Genomic DNA, 15,051 nt, shown 5'->3' with positions numbered 1-15,051 from the left:
CCACCACCACGGCCTCTCTTTTTCCCAGTCATGTTGCTCAGATTGTGTGGTAGGAGTACAGTATTAGCAACAGAAAGATTAGATTTTAAACTCTGTACCACCTCTGCAAACAGCTGAATTTCAGCGACAGCAAATTCCAAATTGAAATATGGTGTGCTGTATCGTGTTAGTCACAGAGAAAAGAATTGTTTGAGTGTGGATAAGGCCTGTATGACAAAGAATTTATGCTACAAACAATTTGAAAATCAGGTCCTCTACTGTATGACACTAGGAACAGAAGAATTTTTTTGTCGCCTCTGGATCAGGCCTCTACAGCTTAATTTCAACCCTGCAAAATGACAAAGTGTGATACTACGGGTTGGCTAACTTTTTGCAACTGAAAAATATAGTTTCATATCACCACAGAACTAAATGACAAGGTGGGATACAGAAGGCTGTTTCACATTTAGCTAGTGATAAAATATTAATTAGAATGCTATACTTGTGCATGGAGCACAATAGAAGTGCACAACACACTTGTAGGATATGTGCCTTGCTGGCTTTGTCTGTGGACCTCGGTAATGGCCCCACCCCAAAAAAATGGTGGAAGGTAAATTTATCAGCCACACTGGACGCTAGCTAGCTACACTATCTGACTGTTATACAACCGCCTAACTAGCTAGCTAAAATCTTGCTACTTACAGTGCCAGCATCAGGAGCAACCTCTGCACCGTTAAAGTGTCTAAATGGTGCTAAAACTATTGTGTTTTTCGGACTATAAGACGCACCGGACCATAAGATTGCACCCCATGTTTTGAGGTGGAAAATGGCAAAAAAGATTTTTATAAGATGGGGATCCGTCTTATTGTCCGAATTTAAGGTATCTTACCGGAGGGGTGGCAGTGGTAGAGCATGGTCACAGGAGGCATGGTCTCTTCCTCAGGAAGCTGGTGGCGGCAGAAGAGGGGCAATTCTGCAGTCCTGGGGTATCCCAGCAGTGCAATTCTGCGGGTTTGGTGTCGGTAGTGAGGCAGAGTAGAGTGCCTTGCATGGAGCAGGGTTCCTTCCTCAGTATGCTGGCGGCAGAAATGTGACAAGGCTGCGGCCCGGTGTCCACAGTGAGCAGAACAGAGTGCATCATTGGTTTCTCGATGGACATTTTCCTGAAGCCGAGGGCCACCGAGATCTCAATCTGCACACGCGTGGCCTCTAGCAGCCATTTTTCTGAAGCCCACAGCCTCAGGAAAATGGAGCACGAGAAGCCCAACCGAGATCTCAATCCGCACACACGCCTCCTCCGGTGGCCCATGGCTTCAGGAAGATTGCTGTAGGGCAGGGGTGGGGAACCTCAGGCCCCAGGGCCATTTACGGCCCTCGATGATCAGGGACCGCATTCTTAGGCAGGGAGCTGTATTTTGATTGCAACCAGCTCATTAATTTCTTCTTGCTCTGTTAGCACACACACACAGTGTTCACTACTGAACATTGAGGATCATACAATGAAAGATTACGTCCTGACACCAGTGCCTGAGTCAGTATGTACTTTGTGGGCGGAGTTTGTACAGCTCCTGAAGGATGGTATAAATATCCAAATGGCCCTTGGCAGAAAAAAGATTCCCCACCCTTGTTGCAGGGAAATCAATGATGCACTCCGCACTGCTCACCGCCGACACCGAGCTTTCAGCATTGCCACACTTCTGCCGCCACGGGTTCCCTAAGGAAGGGACGCTACTACACCACTGCTGCAACATCCCTCGGTAAGCCTGTGTTCCGACTATAAGACACACACCCCATTTTCCTCCCAAATTTTTTTGGGAAAAAGTGCCTCTTATTACCCGAAAAATACGGTATATGGACAGGGACATGTGATTTCAGCAGTCAATGGCATAAGCCGTTGTGTCAGGACATTGTGGGTGTTTCCTGCGCCCTGATTGACTAGCCGCAGTGTGTACACTTAAAGTTAGGAAAAAAAATTACTGTTTACAAGAACTCCGCAGAGCTCTTCAAACCCCCTCCCCTCATTGAACACGTGCCAAACGCTTATGATACACCACCATTATCGTTGCTAAAGTGCTGAAAATAATATTTTTGTGGCAACGCATATATTTTCCCGCCCTTTTACCGAATGTTACCATTTTTTTTTTCTGATTTTATAATATTTTGCTCGTGTTTCCGATCACGAATCCGAATGTGCCATATTCGTGCTGAATTTATGTTTGGCGATCGTTTTCCGAACAAATTCGCTCATCACTAATTCTGAGATTGTTTTTTTTCATGACCTATTGTATTATATGATGGTAGTAAATTTAGGTCAAAAACTTGCATTCAATAATAAAAATATTGAAAAATTAGAAACCTTTTCAATCTTTAAATTTTTATGCCCATAAAACAGTTATACCACACAATAGTTCAGTGATGGCAAACCTTTTAGAGACTGAGTGCCCAAACTGCAATCCAAAACCCATTTATTTTTCGCAAAGTGCCCTGAATACTGAGGTTTTAGAATAGAAAGACAACTCGTACATTAGCGCGCTATAGAGGCAATATCAAAGAGCTTTATAAGCGCTGCACTCCAAGCCTAAGATACTAGCCACCAATTGTAGTGAAGGTCTGTTCTTGAGAATGGAGAGGATTTTTTAATCAAAAGTAAAATTGTAAAGTTATTTGTTTTTACAACCTCTTTGTAATTGTAACCCTTTTATGTGAACAAACCCTTTAAGGCATGGATATGAAACTGAAATACACAGAGGGCCAAAGTTAAAAGCTTTCAGAAAGTTGCAGGCCAACTTTCACATTTGTTAAAAAAAAAAAAAAAAAAAATGTCTACAATTAAGGAAGTTTTTTCTTATCAAATAAAACAATTAACTTTTGGAATTATAGTGGAATAATATATTATGTAACTGCAGTAAAAAAGCATATGGCATAATGGCCTAATTTAAATATGTAATAGCATGGGATTAAAAACCTTGAATAAAACAGATAATAAAGTATGATGCAAACAAGAGTGCTCCCAAACACAGTATGATACGCCTACTCACAAACATTATGATGACCCTACTGTATCCCCCTTCCTCAGTTTCCCCCAACAAAGAATTGACCCCATCACAGTATGATTCAGCCCTCCATACAGTGTAACGGGCATATAAAGTCCTCCATACAGTACAATGGCTCCACATAGATCTCCATAAAGTATAATAGCTCTACATAGTCCTCCATACAGTGTAATAACCCCCACATAGTCCTGCATAAAGTGTAATGGGTCCCATATAGTGCTTCATGCAGTTTAATGGCCCCACACAATGCTCCATCTACGATATAATTGTCTAATTCTGTCTGTCTATCTGTCTGTAATGGAAATAACACCTTGCTGATTGATCGTGGCAGTTAGGCCACGACCAGTCAGTGACAGTTGCTTAGTCGTCATGGCAACACGGCCGCATTGCTTATTGTACAGGCACATTACAGCCGTTAAAGGCATCACTGCTGCGTTGCTCATTACACAGGCACAGTCCTGTACATACTCTGGAGTACAAGACATTAGGTGACAGCAGAAAAGTGACTGCAGATCTGGGTGTAACTGGAGTACACTACATTAGGTAACAGCAGAACAGTGACTGCAGCTCTGGGTGTAACTGGACTACAATACATTAGGTAAAAGCAGAACAGTGACTGCAGCTCTTGGATTAACTGGAGTACAATAAATTAGATAACAGCAGAACAGTGACAGCAGCTCTGGGTGTAACTGGAGTACAATACATTAGGTAACAGCAGAACAGTGACTGCAGCTCTGGCTGTAACTGGAGTACAATACATTAGGTAACAGCAGAACAGTGACAGCAGCTCCGGGTGTAACAGGAGTATAATACACTAGATGGTGGCCCGATTCTATCGCATCGGGTATTCTAGAGTCTCTGTTAAAATAAAAAATAGTTATACACTCGCCTTCCAACGACCCCCGGACTCTGTCCCTCCTCTCACCACGTTCCCGGCATCTTCGGGTCCCAGTAATGCTTAGCGAGAAGGGCAGGCGATGACGTCACTCTCGTGAGAGCGCGACGTCAGCGGTGTTTAGCGCTAAGCATTACTGGGACCGGAAGATGCCAAGAGCGTGGTGAGAGGAGAGGAAGAGTCCGGGGGCCGTCGGGAGGTGAGTATATCACTTTTTTTTATTTTAACAGAGACTCTAGAATACCCGATGCGATAGAATCGGGCCACCATCTAGTCTACTATATAATTGTTTAATTCTGTCTGTCTGTAATGGAAATCCTGCCTTGCTGATTGGTCGCGGCAGTTAGGCCGCGACCAATCGGCGACAGGTGCTTAGTCTTCGCGGCAACACGGCCACATTGCTTATTGTACATGCACATTACAGCAGTTAAAGGCATCACTGCTGCATCACTCATTACACAGGCACAGTCCTGTAAATATTCTGGAGTACAATACATTAGGTAACAGCAGAAAAGTGACTGCAGCTCTGGGTGTAACTCGAGTACAATACATTAGGTAAGATCTGAACAGTGACTGCAGCTCTTGCTGTAACAGGAGTATAATACATTAGGTAAGAGCAGAATGGTGACTGCAGCTCTGGGTGTAACTGGCCTACAATACATTAGGTAAAAGCAGAACAGTGACTGCAGCTCTGGGAGTAACTGGAGTACAATACATTAGATAACAGCAGAACAGTGACTGCAGCTCTTGGTGTAACTGGAGTACAATACATTAGGTAACAGCAGAACAGTAACTGTAGATCTGGATGTGACTGGAGTACACTACATTAGGTAACAGCAGAACAGTGACTGCAGCTCTGAGTGTAACAGGAGGACATTAGGTAAGAGCCGAACGGTGACTACAGCTCTGGGTGTAACTTGCGTACAAAACATTAGGTAAGAGCAGAACAGTGCAGCTCTGGGTGTAACTTGCGTACAATACATTAGGTAAGTGCAGAACGGTGACTGCAGCTCTGGGAGTAACTGGAGTACAATACATTAGATAACAGCAGAACAGTGACAGCAGCTCCGGGTGTAAAATGAGTGTAATACACTAGATGGTGGCCCAATTCTATCGCATTGGGTAGTTTAGATTCTCTGTTAAAGTAAAAAATAGTTATATACTCACCTTCCGACGGCCCCCGGACTCTGTCCCGCCTCTCACCACGCTCCCGACATCTTCCGGTCCCAGTAATGATTAGCGAGAAGGGCCGGAGATGACGTCACTATTGCGAGATCGCGTCGTCATCAGCGGTGTTTCGCACAAAGCATTACTGGGACCAGAAGATGCCGGGAGCGTGGTGAGAGCAGGGACAGAGTCCGGGGGCCGTCGGAAGGTGAGTATATCACTATTTTTTATTTTAACAGAGATTCTAGAATACCCGATGCGATAGAATGGAGCCACCATCTAGTACTATATAATGGCCCCATGTGATGCTCCATACTGTATAATGGCCCCACATGATGCTCCATACTGTATAATGGCCCCACATAGTGTTTTATACTGTATAATTTGGTCACATAGTGCTCCATACAGTATAATGGCCTCGCATTAAAAAATTAAATATCGTATATACTTGTGTATAAGCTGACCCGAGTATAAAATGAGACACCTAATTTTGCCATGAAAAACTGGGAAAAACTTATTGACTTGAGTATAAACCGGGTATACATTGACCCATAATCCCTATTCTGGTATACATGGTTCCTCATCCCCATCCTTGTCTGCATGGCTCCTTATACCCATCCTTGTCTGCATGACTCCTCATCCCTATCCTTGTCTGCATGGCTCATAATCCCTATTCTTGTGTGCATCTCTCCTTATCCCCATCCTTTTCCCCATCCTTGTCTGCATGGCTCCTTATCCCCATCCTTGTCTGCATGGCTCCTTATCCCCATCCTTGTCTGCATGGCTCCTTATCCCCATCCTTGTCTGCATGGCTCCTTATCACCATCCTTGTCTGCATGGCTCCTTATCCCCATTCTTGTCTGCATGGCTCCTTATTCCCATTCTTTTCTGCATGGCTCCTTATCCCCATCCTTGTCTGCATGGCTCCTTATTCCCATTCTTGTCTGCATGGCTCCTTATCCCCATCCTTGTCTGCATGTCTCCTTATCCCCATTCTTGTCTGCATGTCTCCTTATCCCCATCCTTGTCTGCATGGCTCCTTATCACCATCCTTGTCTGCATGGCTCCTTATCCCCATTCTTGTCTGCATCGCTCCTTATTCCCATTCTTGTCTGCATGGCTCCTTATCCCCATCCTTGTCTGCATGGCTCCTTATTCCCATTCTTGTCTGCATGGCTCCTTATCCCCATCCTTGTCTGCATGTCTCCTTATCCCCATTCTTGTCTGCATGGCTCTTTATCCTCATCCTTGTCTGCATGTCTCCTTATCCGCATCATTGTCTGCAAGGCTCCTTATCCCCATCCTACGCACCCTCGCAGCATCTTGCTCATGTGGCAGCAGCATCTGCAGCCGAGCGATCACGTGTCCCCGCTCATAACGTAATAAATATTCACCTCTCTCAAGGCCTATGGGAGTGTTGAGAGGTGAATACTCATTACCTTAATGAGCGGGCACCCATGATAGCCGGGCAGTTGCGGCTGATACTGTTCTCTATATGAGAAATGAATATTCACTGCCAGTGCAGTGAATATTCATTTCTCTTTTGCAGTAGGCACAGGCTTTAGCCACAGTGGCCGGCTCCTGCTTCCTGTGACTCGCTGCTTCGCCGCTCCCCCTCCCTCTCCTCTGTGGGCACTAGCGCCGTCACTCTTCTCATCCCGTGTGCAGACTGATGGAAGGATGCGTCTCCTGATGGAATGGCACATGTGCAGAGGAGAGTGGCCACAGTACTAGTGATGAGGGAGATGTGAAGGGGGCTTAGAAGAGTGGTGGCGGCACTAGTCCTGAGGAGATGGAGAGCGTGCCCACCGGGAGGGCTCTGCGTGCCTCAGCTTCGCCGCCACTGCAGTAGTTGCTAAAGAAACATTTACCATGTGTACTTTACGTCTAAATAATTTTTGAATTGTCTATTTTTTTGTTAGGGTGTTAACTTAAAAGTTTAGCAGCAATTTTTTTTCATGGAAATTTACAAAACTTGTTTTTTTTAGGGTGCACATTATGTAAGGAGACCCCCTAAACCAAGAGCTTACTTTAAAAACTGCACCTCTCAACATTTTTTAAAAACTTTTCTTGTGCTTTCCAGAAAAGAATGCAAAGTAGAATGAAAACAATGTGACTTACGTTTTTTTTTACTACAATGTTGTTTATGCCCCACATTTTTTCCAGACTAACAATTGGTTGTTCAATTTCACTTTAGTACGCCAATACACAATTTGTGGCCAAAAACTATTTTTTTACACACTTTTGAGCACATAACCGAAGGAGCATTATTTGACTCTTGTAGCACGGATTTGACTGGAATAGATTGCTGGCATGATGTCGCATTTGAAGATCCCCTTAGAAGCCAAAAAAGCAGAACCCCTCCTCCATAAACTATACCCTTCAAAGAATTAATCTAGTGATGTGGTGAGCATCTTGAACCCACTGGTAATTCATAGAGTTTTATAAAAGTGGGCCGTGAAAATGAAAAATTGCATGTATCCATTAAAATGTTGATTTGGCTCCAAATTTTTCATTTTCACAAGGGGTAGTAGGAGAAATAGTGCTGTAAATTGTTGGGCCCATTACCTTCTATTACCCTTTGTGAAAAAAGAAAACTGCTGCTAAAAATGTACAGTAATTGTATTTCTTCAAGTCCCAATGTTATGAATGTCTTTGAATCACTTGTGGTATCAACATGCCCATTACAACGCTAGATGAATTCAATAAGAGTTGTAGTTTATAAAGTAGGGTTATTTTTGGCAGGTCTGCTACTATGACTTGGCACACCTATACTGTTCCTGCAAAATCTTCACTTCAAAATGGCGTTTCTTCCTTTCTGAGGTTTGCAATGTACCTAAACAGCTTCTGTCCACATAATGTGGATTTGTATTATACTCGGTAGAAATTGTCCTATAAAGTACTGGGTAAATTTTCATCTGAATATGCAAATCCCCAATATGTGGTCATAAACTACTGTTTGGGTACATTACAAAGCTCAAAAATGAAGGAACGCCATTCTAGAGTGCAGATAATGCTGGAATGGTTTATGTTTGCCATGTCATATTAGCAGACCTGCCCAAAATAACCCCATTTTACAAACTAACCCTCATTGAATTCACAACATTTATCTGATCACTTTCTATTCTGATTATTGAGCAGTAAATTGAAAAAAAAATGGCAATTCATGATTTTTTTTTTTACACCATTCACCTTGCGCTAAAAGTAATAAGACTATTTCATTCTTCGGGTCAGAAGGATTACAGCAATACTAGATTTATATAGGTTATTTTTTTTTTTTTTTTTACTTTTGCATACTAAGAACAATTTTGTAGGGAAAAAATGCTTATACAGTGGGTACGGAAATATTCAGAACCCTTTAAATTTTTCACTTTTTGTTTCATTGCATCCAATTGGTAAATTCAAAAAAGTTCACTTTTTTCTCATTAATCTATATATTTTATTTTTTTTACATATTATTTAAACAATCATACCTTTTGTTATTTGTTTGTATTGTAGATATGGAGATCACCCTGCATTTTACAAATACAAGACGAGAACTGGTAGAAGTCTACCAATGTTTTACATTTATGATTCCTATTTAACATCATCTGATTCATGGGCTAAACTCTTAACCTCTTCGGGATCCCACAGCCTTCGGAATACCAAGTATGATGGGATTTTTGTGGCCTTGCTAGTAGAGGAAAAACAAAAGGTTGATATTCAAAAAAGTGGTTTTGATGGAATGTACACTTATTTTGCCACAAATGGTTTCACATATGGTTCCTCACATCAACACTGGCAAAGTTTGAAAGATTTTTGCGATTCCAACAATTTGATATTCATACCAAGCGTTGGACCAGGATACATAGACACTAGCATACGTCCTTGGAACTTCAAAAACACCAGGAATAGAATAAATGGAAAATATTATGAGACTGCACTAAATGCTGCATTGCTGGTGCGTCCCAGCATTATCTCCATCACATCGTTCAATGAGTGGCATGAAGGAACTCAGATTGAAGCTGCTGTGCCCAAGAAAAATGCTCAGACGAAGTATGAGGACTATTTGCCTCATAAGCCTAACATTTATTTGGAGCTCACTCGAAAGTGGTCAGAAAAGTATATGAAAGAGAGAGAACAATGGCTCGTATGATGGCTGTGTGAGTTTCACATACAGCAACTTCACTTTTATCAGTTTGTTATTTAATTGAGCCTGCTGAAAAATCAATATTGTACACTGGAATTTAATATAAAATGTATAAGTTCACTTTTATGACACATTTACTGTTTTTACGGGCATATCTGGTTTTAAAATGTCTTTCATTGTCACATTATATCTGCATTTGCAAGATTCAGTCTGAGGTATGACCTAAATCACAGCAAAAAGTCTCCCTGGTCTCTGCATGGACGCCGATGGGAATGCAATCATAGTGTCTAGCAGTCTTATGGTAGGTCTACACATGACAACTATCAACTGTGCTCAACGATTTAGGGAGCTTTGTTCGAATTTATGCATGGGTGTTTTCATACTCTCCCTTTTATTGCAAATGTCTGGGCTAAAAAAAAGGATCAGGCTTGTTGGGGTTTAACATGTTCTATCCTTTCTTCTGCAAGGATACATGACCACATCCTTTTTCTCTGCACCTTTACATTAGCTCAGACTGTATTTATGAAGAAACAGTTGAACAAGCATTTGTCTGAAAGATATTTTTAATACATCTCTACCCTTAGGTCCTGCTTGGGGCATAGTTGACTGGCCTATTATGTGAGAGCTGTAAGCTTCACCCCATAAACTCTTCCAGAGTCAGACATAACTGTCCGACAGACACTTGTAAAGCTGACCGCTATATCTCCCAACTCTCCAATACATATGTACAACTAGTTTGGCAGAGCATGCAATTTCAATGGGGAGAGGCGAGGAAGGCACCGCCGTATAACACAGGCAGCATATCTCATTAGAGAACAAAAGAAACGGGTCTTCAAATTCCAATCGCCCAATCCTTCTCCCCACCAGTTCATATATTGGAGGAAAGTCACGAAGTTCCTATACATATTAGATGGGCAACCACAACCAGCGGATTCGGCCAACTTTTCTCTAAAGTGTATTGTAATATTTTGATATGTAATAAGTAACATTTCTAGAAAACGATCTCAACCAAACACTAGAGAAAGTTATCTAGATCTTCAAGTTTGACTATATTGAAATAGTGATTGTGTTGGATTGTTGCTTGAACCTCGTTCAAATCAAACATTGTTTGCACTAAAAAAAATATTGAAGTATAGATGATAATAATATATTGGATAATTGTTTACAATTATGTTAATTATTTCAAGCGTTTTCAACAGTTAATCTTCAGGTTTTGTTATAACAATCTTTGTTCTGTTCCAACATATTCCACAGCACTTCATAGTACAGGAAAGCTGTATACATGCAGGGTTACAAACCAACAAGCAGTGCAACAAAGTCAGCGCCTCCTAAAAGTAATGTGAAGTATGGGTGCAAATCTGCCATGACTGCAACATATGGAAAGAAGCGTTCATAAGAGTTTACAATGGAAAGGATGGTAAAAGCATTGATGATATAATGACGCTGTGGTAATGTTGTCAGATACTTCGGAATTTTCTTGTCCACAACAATCCCTGGAGACAACCTGCTCCCTGAACTGGGAGTATTATTAGAAAGGCCACATGGAGAAGACAAACCAAGAAACACAGTAATTCATCCATCAATAGCTTTTCTGCATAGATGTGTAATATCACGCTAGCCTTGGAATGCATCATGCTAGTCTTACATCACACTTCTTAAATACACCCCCAACCCACTGAAATATAAATCCATTTTCTAGGCACAGTTCTAGTATAATCTAATGACTTCATTCTGCGACCGGAGAAAAAAACTTTATCTGGAAAGCTCAGCTGTTGAATTTCTGGTTGCTCCATGGATTTTCCCGATTGTGCTTTTACTATTTTTCCAACTTTTAAATTGCTGTCAGCTTGAGATGTTTCTTATTGAACTTGCATTAAAAGCCACTGCCTCAATCCATTCAGAATTGCTTGACTTTTTCTGAAAAGCAGAAAATATCTGCAAGTTTGTATTAGAAGTGATTTACTAACCTGAAGAGAGGAATAAGGTGATTAATTTAGAATTGTGATTTCCCTGGGTGGCATGAAAGTCTTTATAGATATGGACTAAAGTAAACTCAAACCAGTGACCTAGTAAGATTTATGCTCCCAAGTCAGAAATGAAAAATGGTATGTCAAATTGTGTTGGCATGTGCGCAATTATGGAGGCAATTATTGAGTCTGTACATTTTCGAGGCTTTGGACCCAAAGTCACTATTAGATACTTGTTACTACTGTGTAGAAGCCATACTTTATCTGTTTGACACCGACATTCACAAGGAAGATCATGTTAGACATGTATAGGTATTTGATAACTACAGATGTATCCGCTAAGATTTATAGAGTACTGTAAGTATTCTTAGCTCATCTCACCATGCAGTCCATTGATAATGTTAGATAACCAAATACTTCATGCTAGGTAAAGATTCATTTTCACCTCTTAAGTAATCCCAAAGCTCTAAGTCTCTTCAATGTTGGTTGACTCTTCAATGCATTTGATACAAGTGCATCTCACAAAATTAGAATATCATCAAAAAGTTAATTTCAGCTCTTCAATACAAAAGGTGAACTCATCTTCTATATATATAAAACTCATAAAACTCAAAATCTGTAGTAGCCCGCTCTATACAACCCACAGTTCTCGCCTGATTTGGGTGAAATTTGGCACGCCCCCCTCTCCACCCACAGAAGCGGAATACTGTGCACGTTACATCTCACTAGCATTCCCCCCCCCCCCGTGATGAGATTGGGGCCCCCGAAGTTAGGGCCTATACATATATATTGGGGAACTGTGAAATCTGTATTAGCCCGCTCTATACAAATCCGCAGTTCGCGCCTGATTTGGGTGAAATTTGGCACGCCCCCTCTCCACCCACAGAAGCGGAATACTGCGCACGTTACATCTCACTAGCGTCCTCCCCCCCCCCCCCCGTGATGAGATTGGGGCCCCCTGAAGTTAGGGCCTATACATATAATGGGGAAATGTGAAATCTGTATTAGCCCGCTCTATACAAATCCACAGTTTGCGCTCGATTCGGGTGAAATTTGGCACACCCCCTCTCCACCCACAGGGGCAGAATACTGTGCATATTAAATCTCGCTAGTGTCCCCCCGTCATGAGATTGTGGCCCCCGAAGTTAGGCCCTATACATATAATCGAGAAATGTGAAGGTGAAGGTAAAAGTTCTGAGGGGAAAACAACAGCTGTGAATGACAAATTAGTAAAATGCCAAAATAATAATTTAAAATGGGAAAAAAAAATTTACTGTAGCACTCTGAAAATGTCAATTTCAGGATGACACTGAAAATTTTACCATAACCAATAATTTTACATATTTACCGCAAGCGAAGCTGTAGGTATTCTACTAGTAAATTATATAGAGTCATTATAAACAGAGTGATATATCTCAAGTGTTTATTTCTGTGAATGTTGGTGATTATGGCTTACAGCCAATGAAAACCCAAAAGTCATCAATCTCAATAAATTAGAAAACTTTATAACACCAGCTTGAAAAATGATTTTAAAATCCTAAATGTTGGACTACTGAACTGAAATAAATTAACTTTTTGATGATATTCTAATTTTTTGAGATACACCTGTATGTGCTTTATGAAGGATAAACAGTAATGAACGCTAAGGCCGGAAAAACACTCCTACTCTGCTGCGAGCGTGCTTCGATCCTCACACGAGAGAATCTGAGCACAGCTGTTGAGGAGACGGAGAAATTATTTTCTCCGTCTCCTCCATGGCCGGCGGGAATTACACTGTGCTCATGTGATATTCGTATGCAGTGCAATGTTTCACTTGCACCCATAGGCTTATATATAATTGCATTCTGCAGTTCTGTTCAAATGCCAAATCAGTCTGAGAAAATAATCACGGATATGAGCTGCCCCAAAGGTTAACATTCGGCAAAGTGCAATCCGATTTTTTTTTTTATCGGATTGCACTTGTCCGATTACATCACAAGTGGGAGCGAGCCATAAATCTGATTTTTGAAGTGAACAAACATTCTTATAAAATAAGCACATTTCTCTGCAAATGTTTGACTTGAAATTAGTATGCAGCGTGTTAAAAGGACTAATGAGCTTGATCAACAAACATTTTGAACATCTTCCTATCCAATCAGATTCAGCTCTTTCTAAAAGCTTCAAAAGATCACACGCATAAATTAATATCAAAGGATCAAAATGTATAAACATCCGACTCAATAGACTCTTTATTAAATTCTGTTGCAAGATGGTGTTTATATTCATAAGCAAGTGTAAATAAAGGGAATAATGAATAACTTAATTTGATCACTACTTTTTTTTTCACATATTTGATGTTGCAATATACCCAGGATATTGGATGCTTACTGCATCTTCTCATGTAGGTTATGCAGCACTTCAACATTATTGTTTACCATGGCATACCAACAATTGTTAAAGGGGCTGTCCCCATTACTACAGTGTTGATGTATTTTCCTTCAATACACAGTATGGATCTGAAATATTAAGTTCTCCACATATCGTAGTGACCGTTTTTGGGTATTGCAGCTTAGTTCCCATTTATTATAACCCCTTTAACAGTGACAGTGCTAAATGAGGAGTTTGACAGAGGGAGATTGCAGCCTCTGTCAAGCCATTGACACCCATGCAGTGTGATCACGGGGTGCCAGTCGGTTTCTTTTGCAACTGAAGGCATTACAATGACTTTCGCGTCTCCTATATACTTCATCTTATCAGATCCTACCAAAGGCAGTGCTAATAAGTAGAGTTGAGCGACTTTGGTCGGATCGGGTTTCATGAAACAAAATTTGAGTCAGATGAAACTGGTCCGACTAGGGCAAAAAAAGTCGGAGTTTCGTCTGATACCCGACCCCAATGCAAGTCAATGGGAAATAAAAGTCGGCATTGAGCGGATGACATTCATCCACTCAATGCCGACTTTTATTTCCCATTGACTTGCATTGGGGTCGGGTTTCGGACGAAACTCCGACTTTTTTTGCCCTAGTCGGACCAGTTTCATCAGACTCAAATTTTGTTTCATGAAACCCGATCCGACCAAAGTCGCTCAACTCTACTAATAAGCTGATTGTCAGTCAAACATTGACAATATAAGTATTGCACTGTATTAATGCAATGAAAAAATTGCTTGCTCAAGACCCCTTGTGAGAATACAATGTCTTGTAAAGAAAATCTCCCCGAAGCTTGTTTTCACCTTCCTAACCAAGCCAAATTTTGCAATTCTGATCAGTGTCACTTGATGTGGTGGTAACTTTGGAATGCTTCAATGAATCTCAGTGATTATGAGCATGTTTTTTCATGACACATTGTTCTTTATAATAGCGGTAAATTTATGTTGAATTTTTTGTGTATATCTGTGAAAATGACGGAATTTTGGCAAACATTTTGAAAATATAGCAATTTTCAAACTTCAATTTTCATATCCTTTACCCCCAAGGGTGGTTTGCATGTTAATGACCAGGCCAATTTTTACAATTCTGACCATATTGTTATTTCATGATAATGGTAAAATTTCTTTGATATGACTTGCGTTTATTTGTGAAAAAAACTGAAATTTGGCTAAAATTTTGAAAATTTCGCATTTTTCCAACTTTGAATTTTCATGCCCTTAAATCACACAGATATATCACATACGATAGTTAATAATTAACATTTCCCACATGTTTACTTTACATCAGCAACATTTTGGAACCAAAATCTTTTTTGTTAGGAAGTTATAAGGGTTAAAAGTTAAACAGTGATTTCTCATTTTTACAACATCGGGGTTTTTTTTAGGGACCATATCACATTTGAAGTCACTTTGAGGGGTCTATATGATAGAAAATACCCAAAAGTGACACCATT

The 15,051-nt window shown here is 40.8% G+C and overlaps 1 protein-coding gene across 2 annotated transcripts in view; it reads left to right on the top strand.

Moving 5' to 3' along the window:
• Positions 1–11,119, top strand: part of MANEA (mannosidase endo-alpha) — a 60,892-nt gene extending 49,773 nt beyond the window's left edge. For both annotated transcript variants that reach the window (XM_073589542.1, XM_073589541.1), the window contains exon 5: positions 8,593–11,119. In XM_073589542.1, the coding sequence (XP_073445643.1) occupies positions 8,593–9,229 (637 nt within the window). In that variant the 3' untranslated portion in view covers positions 9,230–11,119. The remainder of the gene's footprint in view (positions 1–8,592) is intronic.
• The last annotated feature ends 3,932 nt before the right edge of the window (positions 11,120–15,051 follow it).

The sequence above is a fragment of the Dendrobates tinctorius genome, unplaced genomic scaffold (assembly GCF_039654945.1).
Source record: "Dendrobates tinctorius isolate UK_male_01 unplaced genomic scaffold, ASM3965494v1 ptg000111l, whole genome shotgun sequence".
Taxonomy (NCBI): domain Eukaryota; kingdom Metazoa; phylum Chordata; class Amphibia; order Anura; family Dendrobatidae; genus Dendrobates; species Dendrobates tinctorius.
This window is presented reverse-complemented; position numbering and strand designations above follow the sequence as displayed.